Source organism: Sphaeramia orbicularis, chromosome 17, assembly GCF_902148855.1.
Source record: "Sphaeramia orbicularis chromosome 17, fSphaOr1.1, whole genome shotgun sequence".
Lineage (NCBI taxonomy): Eukaryota > Metazoa > Chordata > Actinopteri > Kurtiformes > Apogonidae > Sphaeramia > Sphaeramia orbicularis.
In genome coordinates this window covers 9,508,659-9,524,767 of record NC_043973.1, presented here as the reverse complement: position 1 = coordinate 9,524,767, position 16,109 = coordinate 9,508,659, and the positions used below count along the sequence as shown (strand labels likewise).

The 16,109-nt window shown below is 37.7% G+C and overlaps 1 protein-coding gene across 1 annotated transcript in view; it reads right to left on the bottom strand.

Annotated features, from left to right (window-relative positions):
* The window catches only part of piezo2b (piezo-type mechanosensitive ion channel component 2b), a 98,555-nt gene that overhangs the window by 62,345 nt on the left and 20,101 nt on the right, over positions 1-16,109 (bottom strand). The window contains 5 exon segments of the mRNA XM_030161253.1: positions 7,001-7,022; positions 7,025-7,210; positions 9,213-9,483; positions 12,508-12,670; positions 15,274-15,316. Of these exon segments, the coding sequence (XP_030017113.1) occupies positions 7,001-7,022; positions 7,025-7,210; positions 9,213-9,483; positions 12,508-12,670; positions 15,274-15,316 (685 nt within the window).

The window sequence follows — 16,109 nt, the reverse complement described above, 5'->3', positions numbered from 1 at the left end:
CAGTAAAGTTGAGTTGTGCAGCAGTAAACAAAACACATAGCTGCTCAAGCTTGCACTTTTTGTGAACTGTAACACTTTCCACACTACAATAGTGTCCGCACTGGGAAGCTCTGTCCTTAAGTCATCTGTCAGCAGACTGTACTGTTCTCACTGCCAGAAGCTGAAGCATTGTTAAACTCAACACATAAGAGGCCTTGGGTTCTTCGTCTTCAAAGCTAAATATTGATTCCAGAAACAAAGCCAGGATGGATGAGGTGATGTAAATATTACAAAAGCTTGTAGGGGCTGCAGAGTCTTGCTGTTTGTAGTAGCTGGGCTATATGAGATGCATGTATAAAATAAAAAAAAATGTATAAATGCCTAAATTTAGGCCATCTGTTTCAACAATCAGTCACAAATACATATTTATTTCATATATTAATTTTTCCCTTATCTATTTCATATTTTTGAATAGACTGAATGTAGTAATAAAACTCTCACCAGGCACTATAGCATTTAGAAAACAAACAAAAATAACTAGTGTGTTTACTTGGCACTAAATTTAGCTGTGGATAGGATGCCCAATAAATTTAGAGCAGCGTGACTGTCGGTGGGAGTGAGGCCGTGTATCAAAAATCTGAGGACTTTTTTTTTCTACTTTAGCCCCTAAGTTGACCACCGAAATTGCTGGATGAGCTCAAATTAAAAAAAAAACTGGTCATTCATTTGCTGTTTTTGGTTTTAAACTTTTCATAGGATTATTGACAACAAGAAGAACACAGAGAGAAATAATTGTGTCCTATGTCCTGAGCAGTGATACTCAAATGATGACCTCCATTACATCCAGTTGTCCACTCATAATATAACAAAAACACACACAAACCACACATTATGACATGTGTTTATCTGTTTTCAGTTGGTTCCATTATTTGTGTTAATTGACTCTAGTTATGGATACAATTGTGCCAGTCAGCGATTCTGTCGGTTGCAGTGGTGAAATAATGAATTTGGAGTGAAACCATATTGATACACATCATGCCAACACGCTTCAGTCACAACTGTAATGCGTGTAAACTCTGGAGCGCTGGCTGTACACAGCTGGTGGGGGTGGTTAGACAATGACCATTATTCGTCATATAAGGCCACCTATGGATATGTTTTTTTTTTTGTTTTTTTTTTATTTTATTGTTGCCATTCCAAGCTCTAAGTAACTCAAGCATGTTTCCAGGGAACTTGAGCATCCCGTTATGGTCAGGTTTTCAAGTACCCTGTCTTTGTGTTTGTGCATGTAAACATTATATCCCAATTTCAGAAACACAGATAAAATCTCCTCCCAGTTTTGAGATACCCAAATACTCAATCTGGAGTACTCCAAAACAAAACTGAGATAGTATTACATGTATTCGTCTAATCCTGACTTCTGACAGCTGATTACTGCATATGTGGTCAGTGACTTAACAGAAATACGAAGAGTGGTGGCAACAAAAGTATGTCACCTCTAGAGCGACAGAGAAACTGAGTATTGTCTTCCTCAAATAGAAATAGTAAATATTTACTTATATATTTTAAGATAGAAAACGAGAATGGTGACTTGTTCAACTTTGTAGTAAACACACTACTTGACATTATTGAAACTGTACATAAAATAGAGCAAGTCAGGTCACAGAGGAAAACATTACAGAAGTACTACCACTTGACCAAACATCAAAACCAGTCACTGGTCATGATAAACCTCTACCATTAGTCATGGCTAAGTATCTTTATCCACGTCTGAAAGACAAACTGACAGATATCAAAGTTGTTTCCCTGTCACTTTTCTCACAATGAACACCACTGAAACACAAGTCCACAACGAAATGTTTGCATTTAATAGTGTTAAAACACTTTGACAAATCTGCCCAAGCCATTTACATCTACAGTGCAATAAAAGCTATTAAATGCAGTAAAATCTCTGATTTGTCTGTCTCACAGGCCTGATGTAAATCCTTGCACTAAATCCATTTAGTAGATACATCAAGTCAATTAGTCAGTTAATTTAAAAATAACACATTTCAACGAAAGAGGACATATGTCCTATTTAATGTTAATTGAGTTTATTCGATAAATAGTGTTTGTTATTAACTGGCTCCTGTCACTGGCACCTCAGAGAAGCAACTCGAGTGTTCCACTGCTAAAGTAAGTTAATTTTTCCCCTCTACAACTCTGGAATCTGGAAAATGCAGCAAATTTGTTTGTACCATGAAGGATGTCACATGATTCACTCTTTTTCCTCACAGAAGAATAAAGGTCAATATCGCAACAGGAACTGCACTGACGTGTACCAGTGACATCCACGCAGATTTAGAAGCCTCCAGAGTCTTTCCTTTGTGTGCCATGTGGAAGAGCAAGTGCTCCCACATTTCCTGCATGGTTTCTTCTTGCAGCTGGGGAAGGCCCGCTGGTCACATGACTGGGGACTTCCATTGTAAGGCGGGGACACAGGAAGTACAATGGAAGCCAGGCCTCTCAACGGTCTCACTCAGCACCGGCTCTACAGCGAGGCAGAGTCACTGTCAACAGGCACAATTAGGGCAGGCACTGAGGTAACCTGTTATCCAATAAAAGGGGCTGCACAAATTTAGGAGTTTCCCTCTGACTGCCCGAGAGTGTGTGGAGAGGAAACAGGCCAGAGCGGAGGAGGACATGTTACTTCTATCATCTCACTGGGCCTCAGTTTTCATGTGAAATACCACAAAAATACCTCAGTGCTTTGGAAAGTCAACAAGAACACATGCAGACATGGCATATGATGAAATAACTGGCCTGTTCATGTGACGATGATGATCAGAGATGTGGTAAACTTTACAAAATTAGCCAAAATATGTCCACTGTTTAACAAGATAACACCCACCCTTCTGTGCTTAGGAATTAGATTAAGCAAATTAGCAAGTTCATCTAAATGCTTAATGATGACAATGGTGTTATTATATGGTGTCATTTATAACTTACGTTTTCTGAGTTGCCTACTGACATTTGTGTGTGGCACGGTTACTTAAAGTTTTAAGAGTTTGACCATTAACTTGGACCAGTTTCAGTGTTTCTGAGATCGCTTAAAATGAGGCAGTATCAACAACATGTAACCTACATCTGGCCCCTTTTTACAGACTGCAGTGTGTGACTTGTGTGGTAAAGAGTTAGCAGATCTTGATAATTCAAAAGGAAAAAGTGAAAAATGAGAAATACCACTATCTTCAGCTTAGGTGCTTTTTCCTGCACTACTGTAATGATAACTAATAGAGCTGAGAAGCTCCACGAAGGAGTCCTGACCACAGAATTACATGTTTTCCAGTGCCTAATGGCTTTGGCTTGGTAAAATTTGGTTTTAAAAATAATAATGATACACAAAATTTAAATAACTGATAATATAAGTGACTATTGTAAAGGCTATGTCTTCACAAATCATTTGCTTTTGGAATTTTATGCCCTGTGGGTTTCAGATTGTCATTCTTTTATCAGCCTACATGGTGCACATTAAAACTGTTTGTAACATGACTGGTAAGTTTCAAATTTGTCCATTAAAATGAATCCAGTACAGACACTGGCAATAATGCAAAACAACCAAGAAAAAAATCCTAGTGTGAACCCTACATAGTGCAAAGTCAGCATAGTACAACCAGTTTCAATAAAGTGTTACTGACCAGTGCTGATGGTATGAAAGGGATCCATTTGTTCTAATGAGTTTGTTTTCTAATGAGAAAGCTGTCAATGCCACACTGTAATCACAGTTTATCTGCCATCTGAGGCAGGAGAGGAATGGGCATGACACAAGGTTTTTCCAAGGCAGCTCCAGCTATTCATAGCTGTAAATAGCCTTGGTCCTGACACACCGCAGCACAGCTTTCAAATGAGAAACTGTGAGATCAATAAAACCCTGTAACACCAAGGGCACTGAGACAACAGCCACTGTGCAGAGCTTTAAAAGACACAACATCATTATTATAGCATTTCTCAATGCAGATGATGAGCTGCAGTTCATCTGCTGAACAACACAATATATACAAGGCTTGGCCAAAAAAAAAGCCCCACACTCTGATATTTTGTTGGACCAACTTTAACTTTGATTACAGGATGCATTTGCCATGGCCTTGTCTGGGCCATTTATTATTGATGGGAAAGTCCTCTCCAGAACATCCCAAAGATTCTCAATGGGTTCAGATCTAGAGTTGTGGTGGCCAATCCATGTGTGAAAATTATGTGTCATGCTCCCTGAACCACTCTTTCACAAGTTGAAGCTGATGAATTGTCAAACTGACATCTTGGAATATATCTGTTTATCAGGGAAGAAAAATCCATAAATGGAAAAATAACAGAAGGTCCTGGGCCAGCGGGGCCTTTGTGGACTCTGGATGTTCTCCTCGTGTCTACATGGGTTCTCTCTGTGTACTCCTGTGTCCACCATCCAAAGACATGCACCTTAATAGGTTAACTTGACAATATAAATCACCCATAGGTGTGAGTGTGAGAGTGAATGGTTATCTGTATATGTCATCTGTGTGATGAACTCAATTTCACCCATTGGTAGCCAGGATCAGCTCTAGCACCCCAATGACCCCTTCAAGGACTATGCAGCTAAAAAAAAGTCTTTAGATACATTTTTCTTCTAATTTCATTAACTAGTTGACTGATTAATTTCAGAAATGCTCAAAAACCTTTCTTCTCACAATTTCAGGAGGATTTGAGGGAAGAAATGAATATACTAAATCGTTACTCAATTTCATATCGAAGCAGAAAAACCATCTTTTTATCTTAGAAACAATCTGTTTGATTTATAAATTTGTCTTCTTTGTAAGCCAAAAATGAACTGATGACCCAGGATAGTCAGTACTCCAGTGTTTACACTCATTACAGCTGTGACTAAAACCTGCTGGCAAGATGTGTATCAATGTGGCTCGACTCCAGCGACCACAGCGTTTCTCCGCTGCAAGCCACAGACAGCTGATTGTCTCTCTCATGCATAATAAAACAACACTGGTTGTAGTTAAGAGCCTAAAAGCTCTACTTTAGGCATTGATCAGATGATTTTTTTCAAGATAGAATTTCTGTCTGACTGTGAAAGTGACAGCAAATTCTCGCAATGAAACCGTCACTCTAAAAAAAACACATGCACTTCTACTCCTACTCAAATATCTGGTGTGAGTAGGCGTCTGATGAATCTACCTTCAGCTGGTTTGCCATTCCTTTGCCTTCGTGTTTGTAACAACTGTAAATATTTATAAAACTTAAACAAACTTGCCTTAGGTGCAATAAAAATTCTTGAGTCAAACAAGCTTGGCTGCTGAGCTCTGTCATTACATGTCCATTATTAGACAACCAAGAGAACAGCATGCGATTGTGCTGATTAACTATGAAATATTTCCAAAAAGACAGGAAATCCAAATGTGGTATATTCTATTTTCTGGTGACAGAGCCATCACCCATTTCTGTTTAGGAGACAGTTTAGAAAAAATACTAAAAATGTTCACACTTCATTTTATTTTATTTACCCTTCACTGCTCTGCAAAAATGGATGTGGCAGGATGCAACAGCAAAATTATGATTTAACTAATATCAGTATTAGAGAAACATGGAGAACTAGCTTAAATGGAAATATCTCTGAAAACGATTGGAAACAAGTTTATGTTGAATCTCAGAGAAAATCAGCAAATATTACTGTAAAACTACTTCAATTTAAGTGGGTGATGCAGACATACATACATAACTCCTGTCAAACTGAACAAATATAAAGAAAATATACCTGATATATGCTTTAAATGTAGAAAGGCTCAGGGGACATTTGTGCATTGTGTCTGGGAATGCAACCTCAATAAATAATTTTGGAAAGAGGAAGCCAACAACACTAAGACAGTTTTATCTTTGAACATCCTGTTTGACACCAAGCTAATTCTATTACACCTGTATAAGAACTAAGAACTTTAAATTGAAACTCCAACAACGCAAATTAATAGACTTTGCAATGTTACAGACCAAAAGGTTTTATTTGGTTTAATGTGATGGCCCAATTTATGGCCCTGGAGAAAATAACATATATTCTTAAAAATAAAGTAGAAGAATATGAAGGTCTCTGGAAATCCTTTGTAAAATTTATTTAAATGAAAAATAGATATTAGAGAAATCTTAAATGAAACGTAGGACAAAATACTGTAGGCATCATTGTATTGAATTATGATATTATCTTTGTTCTGAGGTGTTTGAATGTGAATGACATCTGCAAGTGTTTTTTTACCTCCGCCAAGGAGGTTATGTTTTTGCCAGGGTTTGTTTGTTTGTTTGTTTGTCTGTTTGTTTGTTTGTTTGTCTGTCCATTAGTGTGCAACATAACTCAAAAAGTTATGGACAGATTTGGATGAAATGTTCAGGGTTTGTTGGAAATGGGATAAGGAAGAAATGATTGAATTTTGGTGGTGATCGGGGGTGGGGGGGCCCACGGGGGGGGCCACGTTTGTCTGTCCGTTAGTGTGCAACATAACTCAAAAAGTTATGGACAGATTTGGATGAAATTTTCAGGGTTTGTTGGAAATGGGATAAGGAAGAAATGATTAAATTTTGGTGGTGATCGGGGGTGGGGGGGCCACTGATCAGCCTTGGCGGAGGTCTGCGCTCTCCGAGTGCTTCTAGTTTTTTCATGCAATGTATAATAACCATATATATTTGTATTTGAATATCCATATTTTCACTTATCCTGGGTAACATTCATTTGTCCATTTATTTCCTTTACACTGAGAGCAAGAGAGTTGATGCTCTGTTCTGTTCATATGAAGGGGTGAGGGTGGGTTGGGGGTACAGACTATGTATTTTCTTTCAAAATAAATGTGTAAGTGAATACTGAATGTTTAATCTGTATACCAAAGTTCAATTAAAAAAAAAGAAGATTTAAAACATACAAGGTAAGGTAGCATATCGTCCTTTGGTGAGTAGAACTATGACAGTTTCACTAATAAACTGTCTTCTGTTACTGTGCAGACGATTACCACATGAGCCTAACCTGATATAACGGTCTGATGGATGGACTCCTGGAAGAACTGGAACTGGTAGAGGTAGAGGACAATGATGTGTCCAGCGCTAAAGATGGCCATCAAGACACACATGCAGCTGAAGATGAGTGTGTTAAAAGTCCGACAGAGGGACCACCAGGTGCACAAGAACAGGAAGATGAAGAAGTACACAGCAGAGGTCAGCGAAGGCAGCATGATGCCTGCAAGTATAAATACAGTCGTTACATATTATCTGATGTAAATAAAATACACACAGATCATACAATATAATACTGTAGATAATTTCAAGTTACTTAGAATCTTATGACTGAATTATCTCCCATGTGTCTGACACAAAAACACAATGGTGCAGGAGGCCGACTGTGGATCCTCCCTCACAGAAGGCTGCTGTCCCTGTCTTGTGACCAAAAAAAGTCTAGGACAAAACTGCTGTGCTGCTGTGACTGCAATTACAGTCTAAATCTACTTAAGCAATAGGAACAAACTATAAAATGACACTTTGATCAGTGTGATAAGATTGTTAAAACCAATAAGATAAAGCTTTCATTGTAAAATTGTCATCCAGTGTTACCGTCTTTTTCCTGAATCATCTGCAGGTTGATGGTCTCCCTCTTTCTCTTTATTTTGGAATTATTTCCATACATATAAAAAATGGTCAGTTAGCTTTGCTTGGCTTTATTTTTTACAACTGTAACAGCACAGAGATAACTTGTGTTGATGATGTTTAATTCTTTCAGTTTAACTTGCATCATAGCAAGTAGATTCTGTAGATTTTATGCATCTGTGTTGTACCCAAGTGTATTGGATCTATGTCCCAAACAGTGGCGATTTCTCATAGACTGCAAGGGAAGCTCAGCTTCCCCTAAAATTACGAAAAATAAATGGTTAAATATGTATGGTTGTGTTGACATTTTATTGACTACAAATGTGTTAGAACACGTTCATCTAAAAGATGAGTTCGTTCAGAATCAGCTTTATCACAAATCAACAGACGTGATGTTGTTCACTTCTCATACATTCCCGTTGCGCTGTTTTCTCATTTGATCTCTTCTCAGTGCATTTGCCCGTAGACGCCGGGCATCTATGGGCTTCAATGGGGCTGAGTGGAACAGTTTTTTTCATTGCCTCAAAACTGGACAGTAATTGGATAAATGCCACGATGTTGTCCCTCCCCCAGACATCGGGCGTCTGTGGGGGTGAATGGAGCTGTGGGCAGAGCTCGGCCGGGCTGGACGCCAGAATCCCACGTGCTGATTGGATGATCAGTCGAAAGGCTGAATCCCGTTTGATTGACAGCTATTTTGAGATCTACTCCTTCACTGACACTGTTCAGTTTACTACTGTCACGCATTCTGCTGTGAAATCGAGAGAGAAACCACTACGAAATTACTCGTTCATTTCTTGCACTGTAAACAAAACACTCATTGGACTTCCTTGTTTCCATTTAACATAATTTCAGCGTTTTCTTGTTTCAGTTACATAATTTAATCATTTCTTGTTCAAGTTTATTATCGTTTTGTAGATAGTTAAATCAATCAAACTGTCGGCTAGGTCGGAGTGAAAGGAGCATCTCTTGTTTAAAAAGGCTGAAGTCTTACAGTCGCAACACAATGGGCCAAGGCAACCTAAACAGCCTAGCTCTGCTGGCCATTGAGAGGACACTGGTCAAGCCCTGGAAAAGACGCCTACTTGGTACGATAAGGTCACTGGCCATTTTCTTAAAAAGGAACGGAGGGCCGAATTTATGTTTAAATAACTTGACAATTTTTTTTTATGTAAGCCGACAATGAGCTCCCCCTGTCTGAAAGACGAGCAGCCGCCACTGGTGGCAAAGAATGGCTGATAACACTGGAACACATTGGTATAAAACATGCAATAAGTAAGATCTGCGTAAATTATAGAATATAGTGGTGTTACACTGTACCAAATTTGGGCTTTTATAGCCAAACTGTTTTCATGTAACTAGATACTTTTTACAGCCATATCCTGGGGAAAAGCCTTGCCAAACACTTTTTTGATGAATGAACATTTTAATGAAAAGCATAAAATTTTTATCTCTCATCTTCCCCAAACTGAGGGAAAATGCTAGAATTAAGACAGCACCTAAGGCCACTGAAAAAAACTGGACATATGCAATGAATAATAATAAAAATATCAAATGAGACATTTGAGTTTCACAGTACAGTGTGTTCAGCTGCTCACCTGTCATGCCTAACAAAATGGTGACCACCACTTTCCCTGCAGTGGTGATCAAGTTCCCTATGATCTCCTTGACTTTGGCTGCGACTTCTGCAACAATCCGGAGCACCTTCATCTTGGTGCTCTCCTTGGCTTCTTCCTCTTCTTCCCCCTCCTCCTCCTCCTCTTCCTCCTCGTACAACTCCTCATCCTCCTCATCCTCCTCAGCCTCGTATCCTGCTTCAAAGTCATCTAGCAGGATATTGTCATCTAGGCTCAGCTTCTCCTCTTCTTCCTTTCAGGTTATACAGATATGACACGTGTTCAGTATTGAATGATGAAAAATGCAGAGCTCTCCATGGTGCTGAAAACCATTTCCTACAGGTACATATGGCACTGACATAAAAATCCAGGTGTCACCACCATTATTCTTACAAGTGCATAACGACTGACTAGAGCCACAGTAGTCCTGCCCTGGGTTTCAGCTTTTCATGTGTTTGAGCATACTTAGCCTATAGAAGCACATAGCTGAGTGTACATGTGGTCTGTGCAGCTGTTTGAGAAATTACTAGCCAACCACAAACTGGCATCAGATCAAATTCTGCCTGTACTTTCTTGGCTGTTGCATCTCTCAAACAATGTGTCCTTCTTTTCTTAAAGCCAGATTCTGGTTTTGCCCTCAGCATAAGTAACATAAAAATATGAAAAGTAGTGAGCCGTTTGCCATGTGCCATGTGAAGACAATATACTACACTTGAGAAAACAAAGTAACAGCTGGTAGAAATCCTAATTTGAATCAAGCAACAATTTCAGCTCAGATGGCTCACTGACGGAAATAAAAGCCTGAACACAAGGCAGGCTATAGATGGATTTCTGTTTTTTTCCCTCAGTAATGGAGAGGGATGCCATCTGTGCCAGCATGAACAGTACAGTTGAAGAGAAAGTGAATGCGGATTTAATTAACACTGAGTCATAAAGAGAAGGGAGGATATGCCAGGGAATGGGGGCTGTAGTCCAAGTCATCAACACTCAAAGGAAGCTCTCTATGCAAACTTCAGTACTCCTCTGCCCAGGTTATGAAGCTGGAAGTGGGCGAAGTATGCAAAGAGCCAGGAAGACACTGGAGAGGTGGAATGAATCTGTCTACTTGCCAATAAAGCAAGGAAAACATAATATTGAGAGCTGAAGAATAGATCACAATATTTACTAAATGTATTAGTAATGACTCCCAAATGGTGCATTTTGTTTTGCATATATTAAATGCCAGAATTATCCATATCATCCATTACATAACTGCTGATGTCCTGAAATAAAGAAAAGTGAATTGTCCTTTTCTTTTCTTTTCTTGCTAGTTATGATGAGACTAGGAAAAAAATAAACTTGTCCTTTGTGGCCAACTGCAATATTTCAGATTTTTTTTTTGACTGGAACAGAGTGGGTGAGCATTTAATGGGTGATGAAGTGTATACATGTATGTGCTTTAATGTGTATATTCAAATATTTATTATTATTTAATCATACATACCATTTAGCTTTGTCAGTCAGTTAAAAATGAACTAAACAATCACGTTTTCATTAATTGCAATTAATCCCATTTTCTTCTTAAGACTAATAATAATAATAATTTCTATTCAGATGTAAAAAATTCTTAAATTAATGGAGACCAAATACAAAAGAAGCAAGTTTAAATTTAATCCTTGCTTGACAGAATCTTTTTTTTACCTTTAACAGCACTGTGCAATAGAACAACAATAGATTTACAATGAAATTATGAAACCATCAGGACTATTACTGGTGTCAGCTTGTCAGAAATAATTTCTTGTCTGCACTGAGTTAAATAAGAACAGTAGAGTACATGCCTACATATGAAACTGAAACTTCCATTTCAAAACCGCCAAGACCATTTAAATTAAAAAGGGCAATAACTCCTTAAATTCAAATGTAAATGATTTTTAACAGTGTTCAAGTGATGAATGAATTACCACCAGCAAATATGAAAAATAAAGCAAAACATTCATCACAGAGGCTGTCACATGACCAGTCATGTGACCATCATACAACTGTGCTTTGACATACAGTATGTTGCTCTCAGCTGTTTACACAACTGTGTATGTCGTTGGAATCACACAAGTTGCTATTAACTTGATATATAAGACCATAAACTGTTAACATACTGCAGTTTTAGTTCTGACGAGCTTGAGCACAGAGACAGAAGGGTAAACAGAGAGATAGTATCAATGTTGAGAAGAAAATAATGAATCACAGTAATGTTACATGTAATGGCTTTTATTGTTCTAAAACACTGTTTTAGACCCATACCCATACCTTTGAACAACCTGAAAATAACAGTCAAACACTGATCATACAAAGGTCAGCTGGCATCGGAAGTTAAAAATTAAGTTAATCTGTAAGTGTGAAGCCCTATACTTAGGAGATATTTCATGTGAGAACTGGACTCTGAAAGATAAAAAACTGTTGTTAATGCTTTTGGCAGCGAGTAAAAAGACTATCACTAGAAAATGGTTAAAGCCTGAAGCTCCCACAACAGAAGAATGGATCGACATCGTACAGGACATTTACATTCTGGAGAAGTTGACATTTTGTTTTAAGGGTCAAAAGGAATCTTTTTTTTACTATTTGGTCAAAATGGACAAACTATGTTAAATTTGTCATGGATGTGAAATGAGTACATCGGTGATGTGAATACTTTTACATGTGAAACATTTCTGTTTAGAGTGATGTAAACATTCACACCTTATAGAATCTTGTCTTTTCATTGAAGTAATGGAGTAAGCCCTCTCTTCCAGCCCACTTTTCTTTATTTACTTTAAAAGTTCTTTATATGACCAAAAATCTTAGAGAAGCATTTTTTTATGTGATGTGTAGAAATTGAACTGTACATGTAACAGAAGTTTTGTAAATTGTGCTTTTCCAAATAAACAAAGAATTAAAAAAAAATAATAATAAGTTAATCTAATAACATTTTTAAATTCTTCATTTATTTTGAAATATGCATTAACATTAATTCTGACAGCTTTAATATTATTAGGTTAACCTGTTCTTAACTTTGTCTGACCAGCAGCATCCAAACATATGCATGTATATTTTATACTGTTTAATCTTTTACAAATATTTTGCAATAATTACCTTTATAATAATTAAGTTGAGCATTAGCTTTAAGACATTTTTAAGTCTTACACATTTCAAGTTTTAAGTTACACATTTGTAAGTTCAACTAAAATGCCAAACTTTGTGAGCCACCGACCAACAAACAGAAACTGTTTTCAAGACACTGAATGTCACCATAAATAAAACTCACTTGTTCCTCAGCTTCAAAGTCTGCGTTGTACTGGGCCATGTCCTCAGGCGGCCTCTTCTGGACCAGACTGCGACACAGCAGCCAGATGGCCAAACCAACTACGAACATGCCGATGTCAGGGATGAACACCCGGATGCCATTGCCTGCATCTGCGCCAATCACACTGGAAACAAAGACAACACAAAAGAGAAGATTTGCTGACAGAAAGCAGACACTCTTTTCCTTAAGGACAGAGGATTCCCAACATCTCCAAAAATTGTCATTTGGAAAAACACAGCAGACTAGAATCACAACCAAATGATGGAAAGTGGGATAGAGTACAACAAAAGTATATAAGGATGGTCATCTCTAACATGAAACAGTTTTTCTGAGAAGTGCAGTTCTTCTGGTTCACACGGACAAAACCTACAAATATCTGTGGAGTTTTATATCTGTCACAGACCACGTTTTACTCTATCACAAAATCCCCAAATAATAAAAAGGCATGCACTTACTTTAAAGTTTTCATGAGGTATTTTTGTCTTTTTATCTGCGTCATGAGAACAGATACACTTACAGCTACCTGTTCACATGAATGCATGGGAATCTGGATTTTTCCGCTCCTCAACTGTTCTTTTAATATGTGTTGTGTTCAATGGTTCAGCTTTTATATGGTGTACCACCCTATTTAATGAAATCAGGCTTGCCGCTTTTAAATGTATTGCTGTTAACAAGTGAGTGAAATTCCATTCAAACAAAAAGACCATGAGAGAGTGTGGTATTTTTTTTCACAAAGCTGTGAAAAACATGTTTACTCCTTTGAAAAGCCTTTAGCATAACAAACCCATTTAGGTCTCACACACAATTAATGGTTCAAGACACAGTGATTAGGACTGAAGCTCCATTATCAGATTAAATGCCATATTTTACAGAATATTTAATGTATTATTATTGTTCAGGTGAATGTACTGTGTGTTTTTCATTAATAGAGTACAACACGACAGTGTTTGCAGTTACATTGCAGCAGGCAAACAAAGCTCCTCTTACATTTGTTATGTGATTAGCGTGCTCACCTCTAACCAAATACCAAAAGGTTAGTTCCGACAGGAAGTTAAACAGAGGTGCTGGCTGTTACCATGACTGCTACAGTAATGTCAGGCCACATACAGTATGATTCAGTGTGATGGATTTCTGCTGCCTGAGGACAGGCTTTATGAGGTGTCATGATTGCATGTTCAATTAAAGCAAATAAAAACTGTCCTTGAAATGGCTAACAGGTTTCAGAACCTTTAAAACTCACTTTTATCATCCAAACCAATTTCTATTTTAGTTTTACAGCAATCACACTGCATCCTGTGTTTGGCTAACAAAGTGTTTTCTTTACATTTCATGCTGAGCACTGTGTGTAATTAAACTGGATACGATACATATTGGTTGATCTTGAACCCAGGGTCCTGAGAAACAGCTGACAAAATGTTTGGATTAAATCATAACACAACCGGTCATTTCGAAGCACAACCACAACTGAACCAATCTCACACTAGCCATGAAAGGATATAAAGCTTATAAAAGTTAACAAGTCAAAAACTAAGTGCTAATCAACACGACGGAAAATGCACACTCAGATAAACAGTTGGGCTTTTGGCCGCTGCTAGACAGCTTAATCTAATCAAGGACGTCTGTTTCCCTGCGCTTTATTGTTGCAAAGCTTTGTGCATCCTCACATGGATGAAAGAGATGGAAACCGTCAGTGCCAGACAAAGTTAAGCTATAAGCTTCAATGATTCCTTCTTTCCTGAGCTTATCATGTGAGAGAACTACGATACGACTAGCAGCACTAGGATCTTCACTGCCTCAGGCTGCAAAGGTAGTAACTAATTGGGCTATAGTTTAAAACTACAAATACAGAACCTTAAAGCAAAGTCACATAAATATTTAGTATTTATGAAGGATTTCAAAGGTCAGGAATGAAGGAACAGCTGTATATTCTCATAGACACATCATGGAGTTAAGCGATGTGCGAGAGGGGAAAAGCATCCGTCTGGGCAGCTGCAAATATTATATACATTGTACATGATCCTCATCACAAACAGGTAAATGCAAGAAGGATAAAATGTTTATGGCTCTACTTCCGCCACTTACAGTATACTATCCACCAAGGGCTGTTGAGTACTGGAAAAAGGACGTGGCTCAGGTTGGACATTCCCGTACTTAGGAAACCACATCTAATACGATCACGAGGGTGTGAGGAGACAGACACAGCAGCAAAAGCTTTGAAAAATATGGCCTGTCAACAGATTGTCAGGCGTAACTGGGTTTAGCGATCATCAGGAATCCACAACGGGACAGGTTAGGAGCATTTAGAAACCTTGTCAGTTGATGAGAAAACGTAGGTAAATACAAAAAGTGGTGCTTAATCTAATTGCGGGGTTGCTATATTTAGGACCTAGACAGACAGACATATAAAGTGTTTGTAAATACAGTGGAAGTTAACAATCACTGAATCCAAATCTCAACTTGACTAATATTTAGTTGGTTTGGAAGTTGTTTTATTTTTAGGAAAAAGAACCCACAGCCACTGTACATTCTCTGTACTTCAGCCTATCAATTCATAAAAAAAAAAAATTAAATTAAATTAAATAAAAAAAACACATCTAAAGTGGGGAAAAGTACTGAAACTCATTTAAACAACATCCACACTTGAAATTTAATGAGTCATAAAATAAAATACTGAACACTGTATATGTTAGTGTGGTGAAAAAAATTTAATGGACAGTGTAATCTTACCTCTCAAAGCCAATCTGTCTTAAGGATTTCTCCCACGTGGAACCTGGAAAAACCAAATAAAGTTATTTAATGAATACTGAGATCATTTGGGAAAGATATACAGCTTCACACCTTTAACTGGACTTTTATATGATAGTTGTTAAAATATAAATTTTGGTGGTCAAACAGTAAGTTTTCACAGTGAGATATGATCATTTCCATTACTGTACCCAGTAAATATGCCGACAATAACAGCTGTTAATAATTCATTACTATTATAAAACACTGAATCCAAATATATTCCATAACAAGACTGCTGCTGTTTTCCAGTCTCAAGTCATTCATAAAATCCACAAATCTGTATTATAAAGTGTATTATTTTAGAAATCTACTTTATTTTCATCTCCAAGTGAAGGAAGATAATCTTACTCCACTTGCTGTTGTGATAACCTCATAGTAAAAACAAGATAATAAAAGCATTTCATGCAAGCTGTGTTTCCACAGCCTGGACTGGTTTGAAGTGTTCCTGAACGTCACATCAGTGCACCAAGAGAGATTTCCAGGTATTCAGCTCATACCCTGAGATGACAGCTGAAGGTTGAAGGGCCTTTGTTCTGAGGCCAGAAACTTAACATTAGTTTGTGGCTTGAGGATCTTGACTCAATGACAAATCAATATATCCGGCTATTTTGTTGGTGTATGAGGCAGCTAATTATGTGCTGAACCGCCGCAGGACTGAAGTTTAAAGTTTATGGAGTGTAACAAAGAGAGCAAAGATGTTTAACACACCTCAGTGACAGCAGACAACTTGGACTTAGGCATAATACAGTGAACATACAAAGCGTTTCATTAGGCAA